Genomic DNA, 18,359 nt, shown 5'->3' on the forward strand with positions numbered 1-18,359 from the left:
GGGACTCTATTTTGAAAACACAGCGCAGTGATTTCCTTAAGTCTAAATTCCTGAAAACAATATAACCTGCTAAAGAACTTAATCCAACTGATTAAAATAACTGCGGACATTTTATATAGCAGAACCTTAATTATGTTTCCTGGAGTGAAAATCCAGGCACCCACACTGCCTGTGGGCTTGTCATCTGACTTTCTCCAGGAGGCAGTGACACTGGGCAGAGCCTTGTGGTGCTTCGGATCCCATGGAAACCAAATACAGACTGAGGCTTGAAAAGGGCCAAGTCCAGTGGGGAATGTTGGCAAGGGCCCCAGGAACGTAGAGCTCTCTCTGCAGAGATTATGAGGAATTTAAAAACATATAAAATCTCCTCCTCTGTCCCCCCATTTGAAGATATGGACAAGGTATGATATAAGATGCAGGTAGCTTCCCTGGGGTTGGGGTGAGAGGGCCATAGGAGTCCAGAGATCAGGGGTCTTCAGAGTCATGAGGTCAGCATGGAAAGACTGAATCTGCTAATAGGCAAGGCACATTCTACTTCCTGTGGAAAATGGTTTCTCTTCCCCTTTGTCAAGCAAGTGAGGAAGAGAAGTCATTTAAGGCCAGAATTGGGAAATCTCAGGGTGGGCACTCACCCAAAGACAGTATGAGGGGTGGGTGGGTGTACATTCAAGGGGCGGGGTCCCGTGGTTTCAATGACACTCACCTTTGCCGATCTGTACAACCCCCATGACGATGATCAGGGCCAGGGCCAGGAGCTTCCCAGCTGTGAAAATATCTTGAACCCTGGTGGCCCACCGCACACTGGAGCAGTTGACCCATGTGAGCAGCACTGAAATGAAAGACCCCAAACATACCATCAGGGGTCATAATGAAGCTGCAGGACACTCTCTGCACAGAAGCAGAAATGCTCGTTGCTCTTAATGATGGAATGGTAGTAGACGAGCCAAATCTGAAAGCTCAGCCCCAGTGTCCAGAAACTTTGGCTCGGTTAGTGGGTTATGAATGGGGATTACATGCCACAAATTAGAGCTTGGTCAGAATATGCCCTGCCCAGGGCTGGAAGCCAGAAGTAGGCATGGAAGTGTGGACCCTGGCTTTGGAGGGGAAATCAGTAGCTGATTAGGGCACCATTGTAGGTTTTGTTTTCAAGCCATTGTATATTCAAGGAGCATTCTGAGCAGCTGGTGGGATTCTTGATTTCATCTTTCTGAGCCTGGTTTTGGGGCAACAGAGGTTTAGGGGAATTGTTTGTTACTTAGGTTTATCAAGGCATTATACATATAGAATACAATTTGTTTTTTAAGTGTGCAATTTGTTGAGAGTTGACAAATGTATTCAGTTGTTTAATCACTACCACACTTTCTATTTCCAACACTCTTGTATGTTGTGTTTCTTTGACGTCAGTCCCTTCCCCTAACTGGCAATCACTAATTTGATTTCTGACCCTATAGTTTTGCTTTTTCCAGAATGTCACATAAATGGGATCATACAATGTGTAGCCTCGTGTCTGGCTCCTTTCACTTATCATCATGCTTCTGAGATCCATTCATGTTGCTATCTATATATATTAGTTTGTTCCTTCCTATTGTCAAGTAGTATTCTGTTGTATAAATGAATCAGTTTGATTTTCCATTTGGCAGCTGGTGGACATTAGGGTTGCTCCCACTTTTGGTTATTATTAACAAAGCTGCTATGAAGGCTTGCACAGAAATCTTTAAGTAGATTGTAGAGGTCTTTGAATGGGTTTTTCATTTCTCTCAAGTAAATACACAGTAGTGGGATTCTGGGCTATATGGTAAATGTATATCAAACTTTGTAAGAAACTGCCAAACTGTTTTTTCTAAAGTGGCTGCATCATTTTGCATTTCCAACAGCAATGTGTGCAAGTTCCTATTGCTGTACATCATTGCCAGCACTTACTACTGTCGGCTTTAAAAGTCTGGCTATTCTAATAGGTGTTAAGTGGCATTTTGTTATAGTTTTTTTTTTATTGTCTAAAGTTTTACATATGTCTCCTCCCCACTCCCCAACTGACCCCCCCCCCCTAGCCATTCCCACCCCCCGCCTCCTAGGGCAAGCCCCCCACTGCCCCAGTGTCTGTGTCCATTAGTTATGCTAATATGCATGCATACAAGTCCTTTGATTGATCTCTAACCCCATCCCCCCCACCCCCCACCCCTCCCTGCCATTTGTCTCTGGATCTATTTTTGTTTATCAGTTTATGTTGATCATTATATCTCACATATGAGTGAGATCATATGATATTTATCTTTCTCCACTGGCTTATTTTGCTTAGCATAATGCTCTCCATCCATGTTGTTGCAAAAGGTAAAAGTTCCTTCTTTTTTATAGCGGCGTACTACTCCATTGTGTAGATGTACCACAGTTTTTTAATCCACTCATCTGCTGATGGGCACTTATTTGTTATAGTTTTGATTTGCCTTTCCCTAGTGATTAATGATGTTGAACATGTTTTCCTGTGTTTCTTCCCACTATCCCTATATTTTCTTGGAGGGGATTGGGGAACTTTTAATCTGCCTCTTTTCCTAGGAGTCATAGGCTCTCACAGAGATACCAAGAATGTGTAACCTCCAGGGCTGCAGGAGAGCGCAGGCTGAGTGCTACGATGGAGGGGCCCACTGCTTTACCATCACAGTCCCTAAGTAAGCCACGGGAGCTCTGTGATACAGGAACAGGAGTCTCAGTCAACTTCCTGGTGGTTATGAAGTACTTGAGAATAAAGGGGGGAAAGTTAAAATCCTCTTCCTCTCCCTCTGAAACAGTGACCAGGATGCCCCTTAGTTCTCCAAGGGTACAATTCATATGCGTAAAAGCACAAGACTCGTTCTCTTCCCCCAAGCCACTAACCAGGCCTGATTTCACATACTAGTATACAGCTGATCAAGTTCTATCAATAGCTTATCCTGAAAGTGTGCATTTACTTTCCAAATATTTTCCAACCTTGATTCTGAGAACATTTTGGCAGAGTAAGGACCTGACATTATTCTTCTATAACCTTCTTCCCTGTGCCATCTCTACCTGGCAAACTCCTCATCTTTCAAGACCAGCTCAAATGTCACCTGTTCCATGAGTCGTTATTACTTTACTTATTCCTGACAATGTGCCTGTTAGGTAAGATTTATCAGCTGCATTTTATAGACAAGGACCAAAGTTTGTCCCTCCGCTGTCTTCCCAGACCACTCTGTTTATATCTAATTTTGGCACTTATTTCTTTATATTATAATGATGTTTCTATTTCTCTGTCTCCTTGTAGACTAGGAGGGCGGGGACTGTGACTTTTTCATGTTTTTAATCCCAGAGCATATTACTGATGCCTGCAGCTGCTAGGTGCTCAGCAAATATTTGATACTTGAATAAAGAAAATGTCTTAGTTCATTAGCCCTCCAATCTCAACAGTCTACACATTTCACAATGCACACTAATCCCCCTGCTCTCCAGAAACTCAGCAAAAGGGGACACAATCCTCAGCGGGTTTCACAGAGCCAAAGAGCAAGAGGAAACTTGACTTCAAGAGAAGAAGCTCTGAACTCGCCGTGGGGCTGTTATCCAAGATAACGTCATACCGGGAGAACCAACACATGTTGCGGGAGGAAGGATATTAAGCGCCTGAACAGGGAGAGCATTTAGTAAATACTCGAATGTTCCAGATGGACTGGGATGTCCTTGATAAATACACATTTCGTTTATCTTACTCAATTCAATAAGGATTTCAGGATCACATGCCTCCTGACAATCCAACCCAAATCACTCTAAGCAACTGGGTTTCTTCCTAGGGCTCTGAGGCATGCTAGGGATGAGGCTGGGCCCTGGGTCCCAGGAGTTCAGCAGATAGAAGTAATAATGACTAAAAAATAAAGGAGATTGATTTATGAAAGAAAGGAAGTTTAGAACATAAAAGCTATGCATGTGGCTCAGGGATAGGTAAGGGTTATAGAACAAGGGGCAGAGAAGAAAATTATTCTCCACCAATGGGAGGAGCGGGAGGCAAGGATGTGCCAAGAAAGTTCATGGAGGGAAATAAGGACAGAGCAGGACAACTAAGCAGGAGGGGAATGTGGCCGTTTTTCCATGTGCTGGGACAGAGAACACAAAATCATCTCCTTGTTAAGGCAGCCAGGAAGACTCCTTCAAAAGGTCAGCCCCACAGTAGCCTGGGAGGATCAGAGATGTTTCAAAGAAGGGACACTTGTCAAACAAACTTGAGGTATGTGTCTTCTGTCCTGCTTATCGCCACAACTTCGCGAGAACCCAGTCCTTGGCTAATACTTAACTTTTCCCCTTTACAGGGATCTTTCAGAAATAAAAAGAAAATTCCTGAGAATGAGTTGGGGAGACAGGCTGCCTATGAACTAATCTCCTTGGAACAATGGCTGCAGGCCTTGGATGACCTTTCACCCGAAGTTAGGCCACCACAGCATGTGACCAAAGGAAAAGAGGGTACTTTCAGTCTCCTGGTACCAAAGGACAGCTTCCCTCACAGCAGCTGAAACCTGAGCCTCCATCCAGAGAGGAAAGGTCAGTGAGTGAAGACAACACTTGCCAGGTGCTTGCCAAATCTCTGCCCTGCTCAGGCTTCCTGACTCTGCCGGTCTGCTATCCAGCATCCTTTTCTGTTGCTGACGGCTATGTTTTCTCTCTCTTCTCAGCCAGATCCTGAATTCTGTATGCTTGAGATATACAGTGATCTCAGGGAAGCCACATGTAGAAGGGGACCAGTGGCCACTGCAGCTTGCAATGTGAGGGTTTTCATCCATCCATCCATCCATCCATCCATCCATCCATCCATCCATCCATGGTTCCATCTATCCAGCCGGTCAGCCAGCCATCCATCCATCCACCTATCCATCCATCCATCCATCCATCCATCCATCCATCCATCCATCCGGTCAGCCAGCCATGCATCCATCCATCCATGCAGCTGTCATCTATAAAGGGCCTACACATGCTAGGCACTCTAGTAAGTGGGGGAGTTATAAATAAGATTCAAGTCCCTGACCTTAGGAAGTTGACATCATAAGAGGGGAGATGGGCGAGCTAAAAGACAATCACAAAACAATGTGGTAATGGTAGAGCTCTCGTGGAAGCCAGTGGGTGTCCATGAGGAGTCCCTAACTCAGCCCGGGGGAATCAGAGATGCTTCCTATATGAGGGGGAGACCTGAGCAACAGGGAGAATTTTATAATTTTAACCCAGCTGGACAAGATAATAAAAAGGCATAAAACTCTGGTTCTTGTTCATTGTAATCTGCCTGTTAGGGCAGGTGCTGCTTCTCTAAAAGTCCCCATGGAGGCCCAGGCTTGTCTGTATTTCTTGGGCTTTTTCTTCTTTGTTTCCTGGCTTAAAAAATAAAGGTGAAAAGACTATCAAAAAGATGCTTAAGTCAGGGGTTGGTTTTAATTAGCCCAGTTTGAAAAGCCTAATGTCAAGGTGACAGGAGGGATTAAAAAAATGAGTCAGGCAAGAGTAACCCCAGTAATCTCATGCCCTGCCCAGAGCCCAGGGCCTCTCAACTGCCAAGTAGGAGGGGTGGGCTCCAAGTTTCCTGCAGAGAAGGCGTTTCTGGCCCCATCTCAGCTCTGAGCCTCAGACTCTGCTCCCTGGGGAGTCACAAAAGCCTCTAATTTACTTCTTCCCTCTGACAATAGCATCAGAACTCATGGGACAGGCAGAAGAATTGCATCCCAGAAATGTCAATATCTTAATCTTGTGAATATGTTACCTTACATAATGTAAGAAATTCTGCAAATGTGACTAAGTTAAGGATCTTCAGATGGGGAGACTATTTTGGATTATCTGACTTGGTCCAATGTAATTATTTCCCCCCCAATGTAATTATGAATCCTTTAAGAAGGAGGCAGGAGGGTCAGAGTTAGAAAAGGAGATATGATGACCAAAACAGAGATCAAAGAAGGAGAAAGAAAGCTTTGAAGATGCCATCCTGCTGACTTTGAAGATGGAAGAAGGGGCCATGAGTCAAAGAATGTAGGGGGCCTCTAGAAGCTGGAAAAGTCAAGGAAACAATTCTCTGCAGAGCGTCCAGAAGGAACACAGCTTTCCTGACCTTGAATTTAGGACTTCTGGCGTCCAAAACTATAAGAATAAATCTGTGGGCCCTGACTGGTTTGGCTCAGTGGATAGAGTGTTGGCCTGCGGACTGTGGGGTCCCGGGTTCAATTCTGGTCAGGGGCATGTACCTTGGTTGCGGGCACATCCCCAATAGGGGGTGTGCAGGAGGCAGCTGATCCATGTTTCTTTTTCTTTTTTAAAAATATTTTATTGATTTTTTACAGAGAGGAAGGGAGAGGGACAGAGAGCCAGAAACATCGACGAGAGAGAAGCATCGATCAGCTGCCTCCTGCACACCCCCTACTGGGGATGTGCCCGCAACCATGGTACATGCCCCTGGCCGGAATCGAACCCGGGACCCTTCAGTCCAAAGGCCGACGCTCTATCCATTGAGCCAAACAAGCTAGGGCGATGTTTCTTTCTCATCGATGTTTCTAACTCTCTATCCCTCTCCCTTCCTCTCTGTAAAAAAATTAATAAAATATATTTCAAAAAAAAAGAATAAATCTGTGTAGTTTTAAGCCACTAAGTTGGTGGTAAGTTGTTCCAGCAGCAACAGGAAACTAATTCAGGGCCAAACACCATACAGATAGACCAGGAAGCAGGATGCCTACATATCCTTAAAGAGAAAAGCTTTTAAAGAGCAACCAGGCAGCATATACCAGGACCCCAAAGGAGTCCCTCTCTTGCCTTGCAAGACACCAAGTGGAGGGAAGTGGTGTTGATCTCTGTAAGTGGGCAGTGAAAGGGAGATCAGCCATGTGCTGATCTAGTTGGCAAATTTTCACACCACACGAGCATCCCAGCTCTTCCACACCCTGCTCTTGTCAGTGGTACCATGGGCATTGCTGACAGTGCCACTGGGCTCTGAGTCTGTTACCTGAAGACACTGACCAGGTTGCTTTCTGGGCAGCTGGACATAAGATGTGGCAAAAAGGTGAAGATTAAGATGACTGCTCCTCAGAAACCAAGAGAGTCATGTCCATTATCCTCAGGGATTTAGAATGTAACTGTTCACAGGCAGACTTGTTTCTCTGCCTTGTGTCCTCTCCCCTGGGCCCTTGTCAATGTCATCGTCACATGTTCCTGGAACTCAGGGAACTCCATTTGGATTTCTTGGTCTTGCTGGCCTGCCCCTTTCTCAGGACTGGGCTGGAGGGAACTTGGAAAGCCCTGTTTTCCTTTAGAATTTCCAAAACCAGGCCTCTCCTTGTCTTTTCAGAAAAAGCAGGCAGTAGGGAGGGTGAAGACAGATGGTGAAGAAGAGAGAAGAGTGAGCATGAGAAACAATAGAAGGGAGGAAGGAGGGAGGGGGAAAGAGAGAGGGGGAGAGGGACATCAAGGTGGGGGGGAGATCTTGAGGTGCAGAAGAGAGAGAGAAGGGGCCAGGACAGAAAAAAGAAAGATGGAATGTACTAAGCAGGCAGTTACTGAACAGGGAAGCTAGTGACACCACTTTGTAGAAATAGAACAGCCTGTTCCTTTCCATAACTTCAAAGTAAGCACCTTTCTGGGAAGGAGCTCCTCAGCCCTCCCAAGCAGCGAACGTTTCACCTGGTTATGTGCCTGGCAGAGTGCAGGTCTGTCTCACCTTTGGCTGTGGTGTGCCCTTCTCTGCCTTCTGCCACGCTCTGGCCAGCTTCCCCTGACTCCCTCCCTCTGGACCTGGAGCAAAGGGGGCGAGCTGACGCCCCTCAGAGCAGCCCTCCTGTGCCCAAGCCGAGCGCGGAGAGCGCCCAGCCAGCGGAGGGGACGGGAGGGGAAGGGGTGTGGCGACGCTCCGCTCTGTGATAGGCTGGACGGGCTCCTTGGCCGTCTCCCTTTGCTCTTGGAAGGAACTGGGCACGTGTTTCTAATTGTGGAAAGGCTGCTCTGGGCTGGTTTGCCTAACCGTTTCCAGATCTAGGAGGTAACTAGTGCCGGCTGCCAGAAGGCACTGATAGGCAAAGAAAACACGGAGCCCTGTTTGAGTTCTAAGGGACACAACCCAAGGCTCAGATAAGGTCCCCGTTCCGCCCGTGCAGACCAGCCCGAGCTCGTTCCTCAGAAAGGCTGGAGGAAACTGTGGTAGGACTGTGAATACAGAGCCAGCGTCCTAATCCTTCCCTGCTCGCCTGGGGCCAAGGCGGTTTCATAAGGGGTGAGGAGCCGCCTTATAAAGTCTCAAGTCTCTAAAAACAAACGTTAGTATTATTGTACGCGTAAATAATTTGATTGGTGAAAGACAAATCTATCAGAATAAAGCAACAGCAACCCAAAATATCAAAGTAGCCCGTACTTATAAACTAAGCTTTGCTCCCAGCTCCTGTTAGGTCCATAAACAGGCTTTGAAATAGACCTAGCCCATCACCCACACCACAGTAACATTTTGCCCTGCTCACCCAGCCCCTTTCTTCTTGAAACATTGAGAAGTCTCAGAAGCCCCTCTGAGAAGAGGAGTTGTGCTGAGCCTTCTGGAAGGGCCTCTCTCCTCCAATGACAAACAAGCAGAGGAGGAGTGGTGCAGAGACGCTGTGAGCTTTTGGAGGCCCTGAATCACAGCTGTTCCTGGAACTTTCAGCTAAGCTCCTACTTCTACCCCTTCCTTTGATGGCTCTCCCTTCCCCTTCCTTTTTATCCTAATCCCTCCAATGGCAAGTGCCAGTTGCTGGACCTGGAGCTTTTGCTGAATCACCATCCAGTACTGAGTTCAGCCAAGAAGCCCAAACACCCTGCTCAGCATTTTCCAAGAGCTGAATAGTTCTCTCTCCAGCATGAGCTTAGCAAGGCTCCTGAGCTGAGAGGAGGAGAGAAAAACGGGACACTCAAAAAGCAGGGAGACAGAGTGCACCATGCCACCTCGGGGAGCCCCATTTTAATCCTGTTCATTACTGTTCCAGCCCAGGCCTGAAGATAACTCCTGTTATCTCACACCCCAATTCTCAGGGCTGATGCCTCCCAGACTCGTAGCAAGGGGGATGGGAAGAGTTCTGAGGGGGTCTGCACAGAGCTTGGGAGGGCTAGTCCGACTCTCTCATCCTCAGATAGTATCCACCAAAATCTGCAGATCCTTAAGTCTCTTATGTCAAATGGTCTATAAACCTGGTCTATAAACCTGAACGCAGGCTGCAGAATTCCCAAGACTGGACAGTGTGGATGAAAAAAGGGATTCTGGGGAAAGTAACCGCACAGGGTGGTCTGATCATAAATTCCTAACTGGGCAGGTCATGGTAAGTAGTCATGCCCCAGGCATGTAACTTCTTTAGTAAAAGGCTTATCTTTGCCTTACGCAAGCCCTGGGCACTGTTTCTGTGCATCTAGGTTAACACACTTTTGAAATGTCCCCTTTTAGACTCTTCCTTCTAATACCTGACCACCCTTTCAGACCCCTGCTTCTAAAGCATGAGAACATAATCTTAACTATCCTGTAATCCAATCCGTGCCTTGCTTTCTCCCGCCTTCATGCAATCTTCCTTACATTCCCTCCTTAATCTGAAATGCATAAAAGAAATAGCAAACTGTTATTCTCAGAAGCATTTATCTCAGTCTTCTGAGATCTTGCTTCCAGGTGCATCTTCTGTTTAACTCAAATAAATTTTAATAAAAGTTCTCTACAGGTTCTTATGTCAACACCAGTTATAACCCAATTCCAAGGACAGCTTGTGCTCAAGCTTGCTAAGCTCTCAGAACAAATCTTGCCCTCTCTCTTGTTCCCAAAGCTCCCAGTACCACTAGGCTTCACTCTGTGAGTGGTCTGATTTTATGTTCTTGGGCATAGGATATAAATGCGGTGTGTCACGTTAGCCCTTGAAAGTTTATCAGACACAATTAATGGGTGAGTTCATACACCATAGGTGCCGGCTCCTCTGGGGGGAGGGGAGGAGAGGAGTGATCCTTGAGAGTCAGCAGCAAAAGGCCAGTGGAGAATTTAAGCGGCTAGGCTGGTTTCAAAAAGGCAGCAAGTTGTTTCCATACTGGTGAAAGCTGAACGCCAGGAAAACTGTTTCAGGGAACCTCAGTCTCATTCTGTTATTTTTCCAAGCAGGGTGTGGACCCATTCTCAGGAATAAGCTCCTCGTTCCTCAATTTCCAGGACTTGGGCTATGTACACCCTTTGAACAGAAGAATTCCAGTTTGAGAGCAAGAACTGGAGACCAGGAGAGACACTATGGGAAGCCAGGAAAGAGGAGATGATCTGGACCAGAACTGAAGCATAGTGAAACTAACACAAACAGATTGTCAAACTGCAGCGGGAAGGCCGGGGAGGGTTGGGGGGCAGGAGGTAGGGGGTTAAGAGATCAACCAAAGGACTTGTATGCATGCATATAAGCATAACCAATAGACATAAGACACTGGGGGATAGGGGAGGCTAGGGGACTGTCTAGGGCGGGGGGGGGGGGAATGGACACATATGTAATACCCTTTGTATTACTTTAAGAAATAAAAAAAAGGAATAGAGATGTAGTTGATGTTGTTATTTGTGTATACTAGTATATCTGTCCATTTAACAAACAAGAAGAGTCTACTATGTGCCATGTTCAGTGAGCACACATGGCCTTCATCTTGACTGATAGTGTAATATGGTTCTCATGAAAATATTAAATGCACAGAAATATTTATTGTCAATAAATGTCATGGGTGACTGGGAAAAGAAACTAACAAGAAGGCCCCGACTTCTCAGGTAGCCAGGGGCTAAATCCTGATCTGAGAATAGATTGGATTTTGACTAATGGGCAGAAGTGTTCAACACCAATGGATTTCTCAGGAAGGAGAACTCTTTGTAATTGCTAACTACAATATAGAAACTTAAAAGCACTATACCAATAGTTGTTCAACTATTGAATTACTCTGACAGAAATGTAAAATGAGGGCAACTGAGATATCTTCATTCCCAGGGCTATAGGCACAAGGAATACTCCAGAGGCCGAATAGGTCAGGGAGGAGATGAAATAGCACTGAATGGGTACTTACTCTGCCATCAGAGGCATGGAGTCCAAAAGCATAGGGGATGTCTTCCTCAAGGGTTAGCAATGAATCTTAAGTATTAGAGAGTGACTAGAAAGGGTGACAAAGACCGAGGAGCCAACTCAACCCAGTCTGAACCACACCAATGAGAAGACATTAAAATATGATCCTGCCCTGGCCATTGTGCTCAGTGGTTAGAATACCAGCCCAAGCACTGAAGGGCTGCAGATTCAATTCTCAGTCACGGGCATATACCTGGGTTGCAGGCTCAATCCCAGCCCCAGTTGAGGCGCATGCGGGCAGCAACCAATCCAGGTGTCTCTCTCATATCAATGTTTCTCTCTCTCCCTCTCTCTCTCTCTCTCTCTCTCTCTCTCTCTCTCTCTCTCTCTCTCTCCTTCCCTTCTTTCCTCTCCCTCCCTTCTACTTTCTCAAAAAATCAATGGAAAAAATATCTTTGGTTGAGGATTAACAACAACAAAAATGAGCCAGTGTTTTTCTTGATCTATTTCACCTGTATTCCAATAGGAATGTGCCATCCTTGACTCTCTCACCATTAACCACTAAATCCTGCTAATGCTATTTTGTAAATGCTAAATACAGTTGATTCTTGAACAACATGGGGTTAGGGATGCCAACCCCATCCCCCATCCCTGTGCAGTTGAAAATGTGCATACTACTTTTGTCTCCCCAGAAACTTAACTGCAATCCTCCTTGGGTATCCAAGGGGGGTTGGTTTCAGGACCCCACCTCCCATACCAAAATCCTGAATAATCAAGTCCCTTATGAAAAATAGTGTAGAACAATGCACCCAGTCAGCTCTCTGCATCCACAGATTCATAACCACAAAATGAAGATACTGTTTTTGACCCAAGGTTAATTGAATACATGAAGGTGAAACAGGGAGATATGAGGGGCCAACTCTATATTTATTGGAAAAAAAAATCAATGTATAAGTAGACCTGTGTAGTACAAGCCTGTGTTGTTCAAAGGTCAACTGTACATCTACTCTCCACTTCCACTGCTCCATCCCTAATTCACATCATTGTCATCTCTAACATGGATTCCTGTAACCACATTGTAACTGGTCTCCTTGCCTTTGATCTTTAAAAAAATTTTTATTTTATTGCCCGGCTGGTGTGGCTCAGTAGTTGAGTGTCAATCTATGAACCATTCCTGGTTTGGGTATATGCCGGGGTTATGGGCTCAATTCTCAGTGGGGGGCATGCAGGAGGCAGCCGATCAATGATTCTCTCTCATCATTGATGTTTCATCTCTCTCTCCCTCTCCCTTCCTCTCTGAAATCAATAAAAATATGTTTTAAAAAATTTTTAAATTGATTTCAGAGAGAGGAAGGGAAAGGGAGAGAGAGAAACACCAGTGATGAGAGAGGATCATTGATCATCTGCCTCCTGCACTCCTCCTACTGAGGATTGAGCCCAAAACCCCAGCATGTGCCCAGACTGGGAATTTAACAGTGACTTTCTGGGTCAATGCTCAACCACTGAGCCACACCGGCCAGGTTCCTTGCCTTTGATCTCTTTTCCCTCTTCAATCCATCCTTTACTCTTTCAGCTTTGATTCTTTTAAAATATAAATATGATAATGTTAATTCTCTGTTTGAAGCCCTTGAATCCCTTCCCATTGCTCTTAGAGTAAGTCTCGCTAGCATAGCCCATGAGGTCCTTTATGTCCGGCTCTTCACTTCTATCTACAGTTCTTACCTCCTCATCTATGCTGTGGCTATCCAGAACTACCTGGAGCTCCCCCAGAGAACCCCCATTTCTGTTACATCCAGCTCCCTGAATGTTGTCCTCTTGGAGGAACTTACTACTTGGAACTGAAATTCCCTATGTACTTGTCATAATCATCCATTGGACTGAGCGTGCCTAAGTATTCTCCTGCCTAACACAGTGCCTGGAGCAGAAGAGACATTTGAATATTTGATAATGACTACCCTGCAGTACCGTTAGAAGACACACAAGTGGACTCAATAAACACTTAAGAGAAAAGGTTTAATTTTCTGCTGCTGCAGCAAATGAGAATCAAGATTTTCTGGTTCATTGCTGTATCCCCTGTGCCAAGAAGAGTATCTAGCACATCCTGGGCCTTTGATAAATATTTGTTGAATGAACAAAGTATTGTGATTTTCATTTATGTAACACCTCCCGAGAGTCCCAACCCCTGTTAAGTTATATTACTCTAGAGCAGGCTTTTGAGCAGCATCCTTCCTCAACCACCCTGAGGAGACTCCAACCAAAGACTATTCAGTGCTCCTCTGGGCTTTGGAGAGGACATGGGAGGCAGAAACACAGAGAATGTGTAACTGCTCATCACAAATGCAGGAGACAGTTAGTTGAAACGTATTTCATTTTGATTTGTAGATAAAATAGTTTCCCGCCTCTTAGTATCAATCAATCAACATGGCCAGCTGATTCTACCCCTGGATCTTTTTCATTTTTCCCCCTTGTAACTTTGCTTTTATTTTAGGCCACTGCCTCTCTAACCTAAACAAATGCTTAGTCTGCTAACGCATCTCCCTGCTTCAAGGGTCATGGTCTTTTCTTCACTCAGATGTGAACCTAAGCATGTTACTGATCAAGATCCTTCAGTGGTTCCCCACCCCTTGAATGAAGTCTGCTCTTTTCTACATGATGTACAGGATCCTTCAAGGTTTGGTTCCTGCTCACCTGTTCAGCTTCATTTCCTGCCACTCTCCTTGGCTCCACCGACTCAAAAGCACTTGCTTCTCTCCAACAGGCCATTTCCTTCTTGACCCCAGGTCTTTTTTTTTTTTTTTTCCTAAGACACCTTTATGCTCTTCTTACTTAGGAAATACAAGAGTTTTTGCTTTGTTTTTTAAATCCTCACCTGAGGATATTTTTCCGTTGATTTTTATTTTATTTTATTTACTTTTATTTTTTTAATATATGTTATTGATTTTTTACAGAGAGGAAGGGAGAGTTAGAAACATTGATGAGAGAGAAACATCAATTAGCTGCCTCCTGCACACGCCCTACTGAGGATGTGCCCGCAACCAAGGTATAGGCCCTTGACTGGAATCGAACCTGGGACCCTTCAGTCCACAGACCAATGCTCTATCCACTGAGCCAAACCAGTTAGGTCTTTCCATTGATTTTTAGAGAGAGTGGAAGAGAGAGGAAAAGACAGAGAGAAATATTGATGTGAAAGAAACACATCGATTGGTTGCCTCCTGCATGAGCCCCGACCAGGGCCCGGGCCAGGGAGGAGCCTGCAACCAAAATACATGCCCTTGACCGGAATCGAACCTGGTCCGAATTGAACCTGGGTCATTTTGGTCCGCAGGCCAACACTCTATCCACTGAGCCAAACTGGCTAGGGCTTGACCCCAAGTCTTGCCTGTGTCCTTCCCTCTACCTGCCTGTTCTATTTATGCCCATCTGCAGCCTACCTACTTGCCTTTCAAGATTTAGCTCAACCTGGGAGCCTTCCCTAAGGATTCGCTCCCAACGTTTTTTGTTGTTAATCCTCACCCAAGGATATTTGTCCATTGATGTTTTAGAACGAGTGGAAGGGAGGGGAAAAGGCAGAGAGAAACATCAATATGAGAGAGACATATCGATTGGTTGCCTCCCACACATGCCCCAACCAAGGCTGGGGATTGAGCCTGCAACCCAGGTATGGCTCTTGACCAGAATCAAACCTGGGACCCTTCAGTCTGTGGGCCGATGCTCCATCCACTGAGCAAAACCGGCTAGAGGTCTTTCCCAACTTCGAAGCAGCTTTTGTCATCACAGTGTATTGTAATTATTTGTTTGTACACCAATCTCTTCACTAGCCTTTAATTTCTCCTAAGACTATATAAATAATGCCACAGCTCCACTCAGTATAGGAATTCAATATGATAATTAAATGATGGATTTGCAGTTTCTTTTCTTTTTTCTTCTAGAAAGTCCATTTACAAAGTAATTTTCATCTTAATACATTATAATAATAAAAATAGGATTTTAGTCAAATTGATCGTTGTGTAAAAACCAAGAGAGTTGAAAACCTAAGAGATTTATATTTTAAATGTTGGCTAGTTAGAAGATGTACAGAAAAAATGGGGCTAAGCTATATGGGAATCGAATCTAGTTCACTCTGTATTTGTCTGGATTCATATATGTATACAAGGCTGATGAGACACCCAAAGAACTTTCTGGGGATGAGAGAAGGGCAAGAAGGCAGTGCTGCCCAGGCATCTGAGGCAGTATGTGTAGTGCTCAGGGATGAGAAGTTTGAGGGTCAAGAATATAAAGTCTCAAAGGAAAATGAAAGGAGATTAAGGGATTTAGACGCTAAGAAAGACTGTTGAATCCTCTGATGTCAAGGGGTGAATTTGTAAGAGACATGCAAACCAACACACACAGTTTATCTATAACAACATCTTGCATCAAGCACCAGGAAACTTTCTTGGAGAGTCGCCTACCCTTTCTATAGAGGAATTGCAGAGCAGCTCAGGGCTGAAGTAATGCGTACAGTGAAGTCCGTAAGAAGAAAAAATCTGCTCCTGGAAAACTAATCTTTCAGGAATCTCAGTAGAGAGATAGAAAACAAGATAAGCAGCATTTTTACTTGTGAAACCCATGAAGGGTACTCTGTTCTCAGGGTGAGAAAGGAAAAGGAGTTTTTTTAGTACAAGGCATGAAGGGAGAAGAGGGGAACTTGAACAAGAAGAAAACAAATCTACTTCAGATACTGGACATGACTCCAGCTCCAAAAGAGAGAAAGGAGGCCAGGAAGCTGCCTGAGTGTAAGGTGGTCTGGTCCCTAGGAGGGGGGTGGGGGCGGGGGCGGGGGGGAGACAAACAGATCCCAAAGGAAAACCCAGTGTTAGGAAGCGAGAAGCTCAAACGGGGGACCCCAGAACACCGGTGCTCCTCTGTGGCACCGGGACAACTTTGTTTATAACCAGAAACTCAGGTAATAACCAAAAGAGCTGTTGGTGAAAGATCAAGCTGCAGAAATAACCAATCAATATGGATGTCTATATACCCAGATAGGTACATTGAGAGATGCATTTTATTTAGAACTGTAAGGATAACTATCCATTGTTACCAGGACTGCTGGACAGGGAAGAGGGTGAAGATAAGAGGACCACTGTCTCTTTTACCTAGAGAATACAGTTATTTACTTAGGAATACTAAAAAGTAAAACAGAAAGAAAAAGAAAAAAAAACTCAAACAGATTACAAAAGAAGGTACCAAAACCAAGTTTTAATACCTCCTGTTCCCCTCCTTCCTAACTCCTCCCACTAATATGCATGCTCTGGAGAAAGGAGAAAGGCTTTTCATTTAATTAAAACGTAAAATACTTTCTTTTTTTTTTACTGGCTGGTGGCTAGGAACATTCTGCTGACTCAGCAGTGAATAATCAGCTTTGACCTAAATCATAAAATAACTCAAAGTGGCAGCTGCAGTTGCATAAGCATGATACAAATCCGCAGTTCCTTCTCTCTCTCTCCCTCTCCCTCTCCTCTCCTCCCCACCCCCTCCAGACTTGGAGCAGGCAAGCCAGTTACAGCAGGTTCTTTCTGTCTCTCCACCCCCATCTGGTTCGTCTACCATCATTTTTCATCTGATCTATTTTAAAAACGCTCCATGGAACCAGATTTGACCTCATCTCCTCCCTCCCACAGCAAACCCCAGCCAGGGGCTTTGCCACACCGGTTCTCCCTGCTGGGCTCCTGCCCTGTCCTCCAGCTCCCTCAACCTGATGCCCTCCGTTACACACCAGCAAGCCAAAATGACACAGCAGAAAGCAGCGCTTCTTATATCAGTACATACAGACCATCCCCAAACTCTCTACTGCTTCTCTTAAGAATACAGCTGGACTGGGCCAATTTCGGCTCTACTGCCAAGGAACACTGGGCCTATTCTACACGGCTGACATGCCTGGCACTTGCTGAGAGGATGGGGTGAGGCTGTAGGATGGTGGGAGGGGTGCTGGAATAAAAGATAGCAGCATTTAATAAAAGGTAGCATCCGCCAAGCCTTTCTAACAGCCTGGTTCGGATTTATTTTACTGGATACTTTAAGGGAGGATTTGAGGGGCCTGTAAAAGTGGGCTACCAAAAAAAAAAAAGCACTTGATGAACCAGAAAACAAAATCTTTGCACACAGACTCAAAGCATCTGGGAGTGTCTGATGAGGAAGTATGGGTGTGCGGCTATGTCCACCTGTGTACCCCTGTGGAGAGAGGAGTTGGGGACTCCACATGGCCTTCACATCTGGGTGGAAGCGGGGGACACACAAGGTGAAGCGAGGAGCTGTTTTGCATTTCCCCCAAGGAAATAAGGAGGAATAAGTTTGGGTTTAAGGACATTTTTCTGTGTATGCAGGTGGAAAATTATTTGAACACATATCTGGAGAACACTGGAAAATTCCTATCTCGGGAGGGCAAGACTGACCACTGTTAAGTTGGTCAGAATGTCTTTGCAGTTCTACTTAGAAGGCAGAGGACCAGCCAGATAAGCTTTCTTGAACCTTTGATGTCAGGAATTGGGAAAAGGGAGGATCTTATAATTTTTGTCATTAGAGTTTCTAAAGTCCTCCTAGCTTGGTGCTGGCAGTGTCCAGGGGAGGTGTGGGCTGCCAAAGGGACTGTGTACAACCTGTCTTTCTGGAACAGGGCTACAGGCAGGAGCAATTTTCATATCTTGGGAGGGTTTGTACCTATCTGGCCTGAGGGGATCTGCTAAGCTATACTACTCCAGAAGGTCTTTGCCTAAGATGTCGCCTACCCTCAGTGGGTTTGGGGAATGCAAAGGGACCTGTAGCATCCAGCTGCCCAGAGAACTACCCCCTGTGGCCTGGTTTCTCTCTGAAGGGACAGACTGAACAGCCTCAAGATTCTTGATTTCTAGTTGGAATGTAAGGGTAGTTCTTGTCTCAGACACTAGCAGCATCAGCAGGAAAAAGGAAGCCGTGTCTGTGTGCACGAGACACTGAAATAGCAGTGGCCAGCACTCATGTGGTCCCCCTTCTAAGCCCCATTAGCCTGTCTGGTGGCAGAAATAGCAACTCTTCCTGCATTCCCACATCCTCTCCCCCCTCCCCCACCTTCTCTATCTCTAGATCTAGCTAGCAAGCAACCACCAAGTAACTACCCTCATTGACCACCTTCATTGACTAATGGTTGGGCTACAAGCTGCCCAAGTGTCTCATGCAATCCTTGCAACCACACACTCCTGTGTAGGGTGAGGCAGGTTACTTTGCCAAGCACTCACAGCCATAGAAAAGTGGTAGAGAGATGCAGTCTCCAGCAGCCTGGCTCGGAGATTTCTGATATCAGAGATTAAATGTTGA

The 18,359-nt window shown here is 45.4% G+C and overlaps 1 protein-coding gene across 1 annotated transcript in view; it reads right to left on the minus strand.

Moving 5' to 3' along the window:
- Nucleotides 1–18,359, minus strand: part of SLC7A8 (solute carrier family 7 member 8) — a 50,911-nt gene that overhangs the window by 14,163 nt on the left and 18,389 nt on the right. The window contains exon 5 of the mRNA XM_081093652.1: nt 704–829. Within this exon, the coding sequence (XP_080949778.1) occupies nt 704–829 (126 nt within the window). The remainder of the gene's footprint in view (nt 1–703; nt 830–18,359) is intronic.

This window comes from Myotis nattereri (assembly GCF_964212035.1).
Source record: "Myotis nattereri genome assembly, chromosome: 1".
Classification (NCBI taxonomy): domain Eukaryota; kingdom Metazoa; phylum Chordata; class Mammalia; order Chiroptera; family Vespertilionidae; genus Myotis; species Myotis nattereri.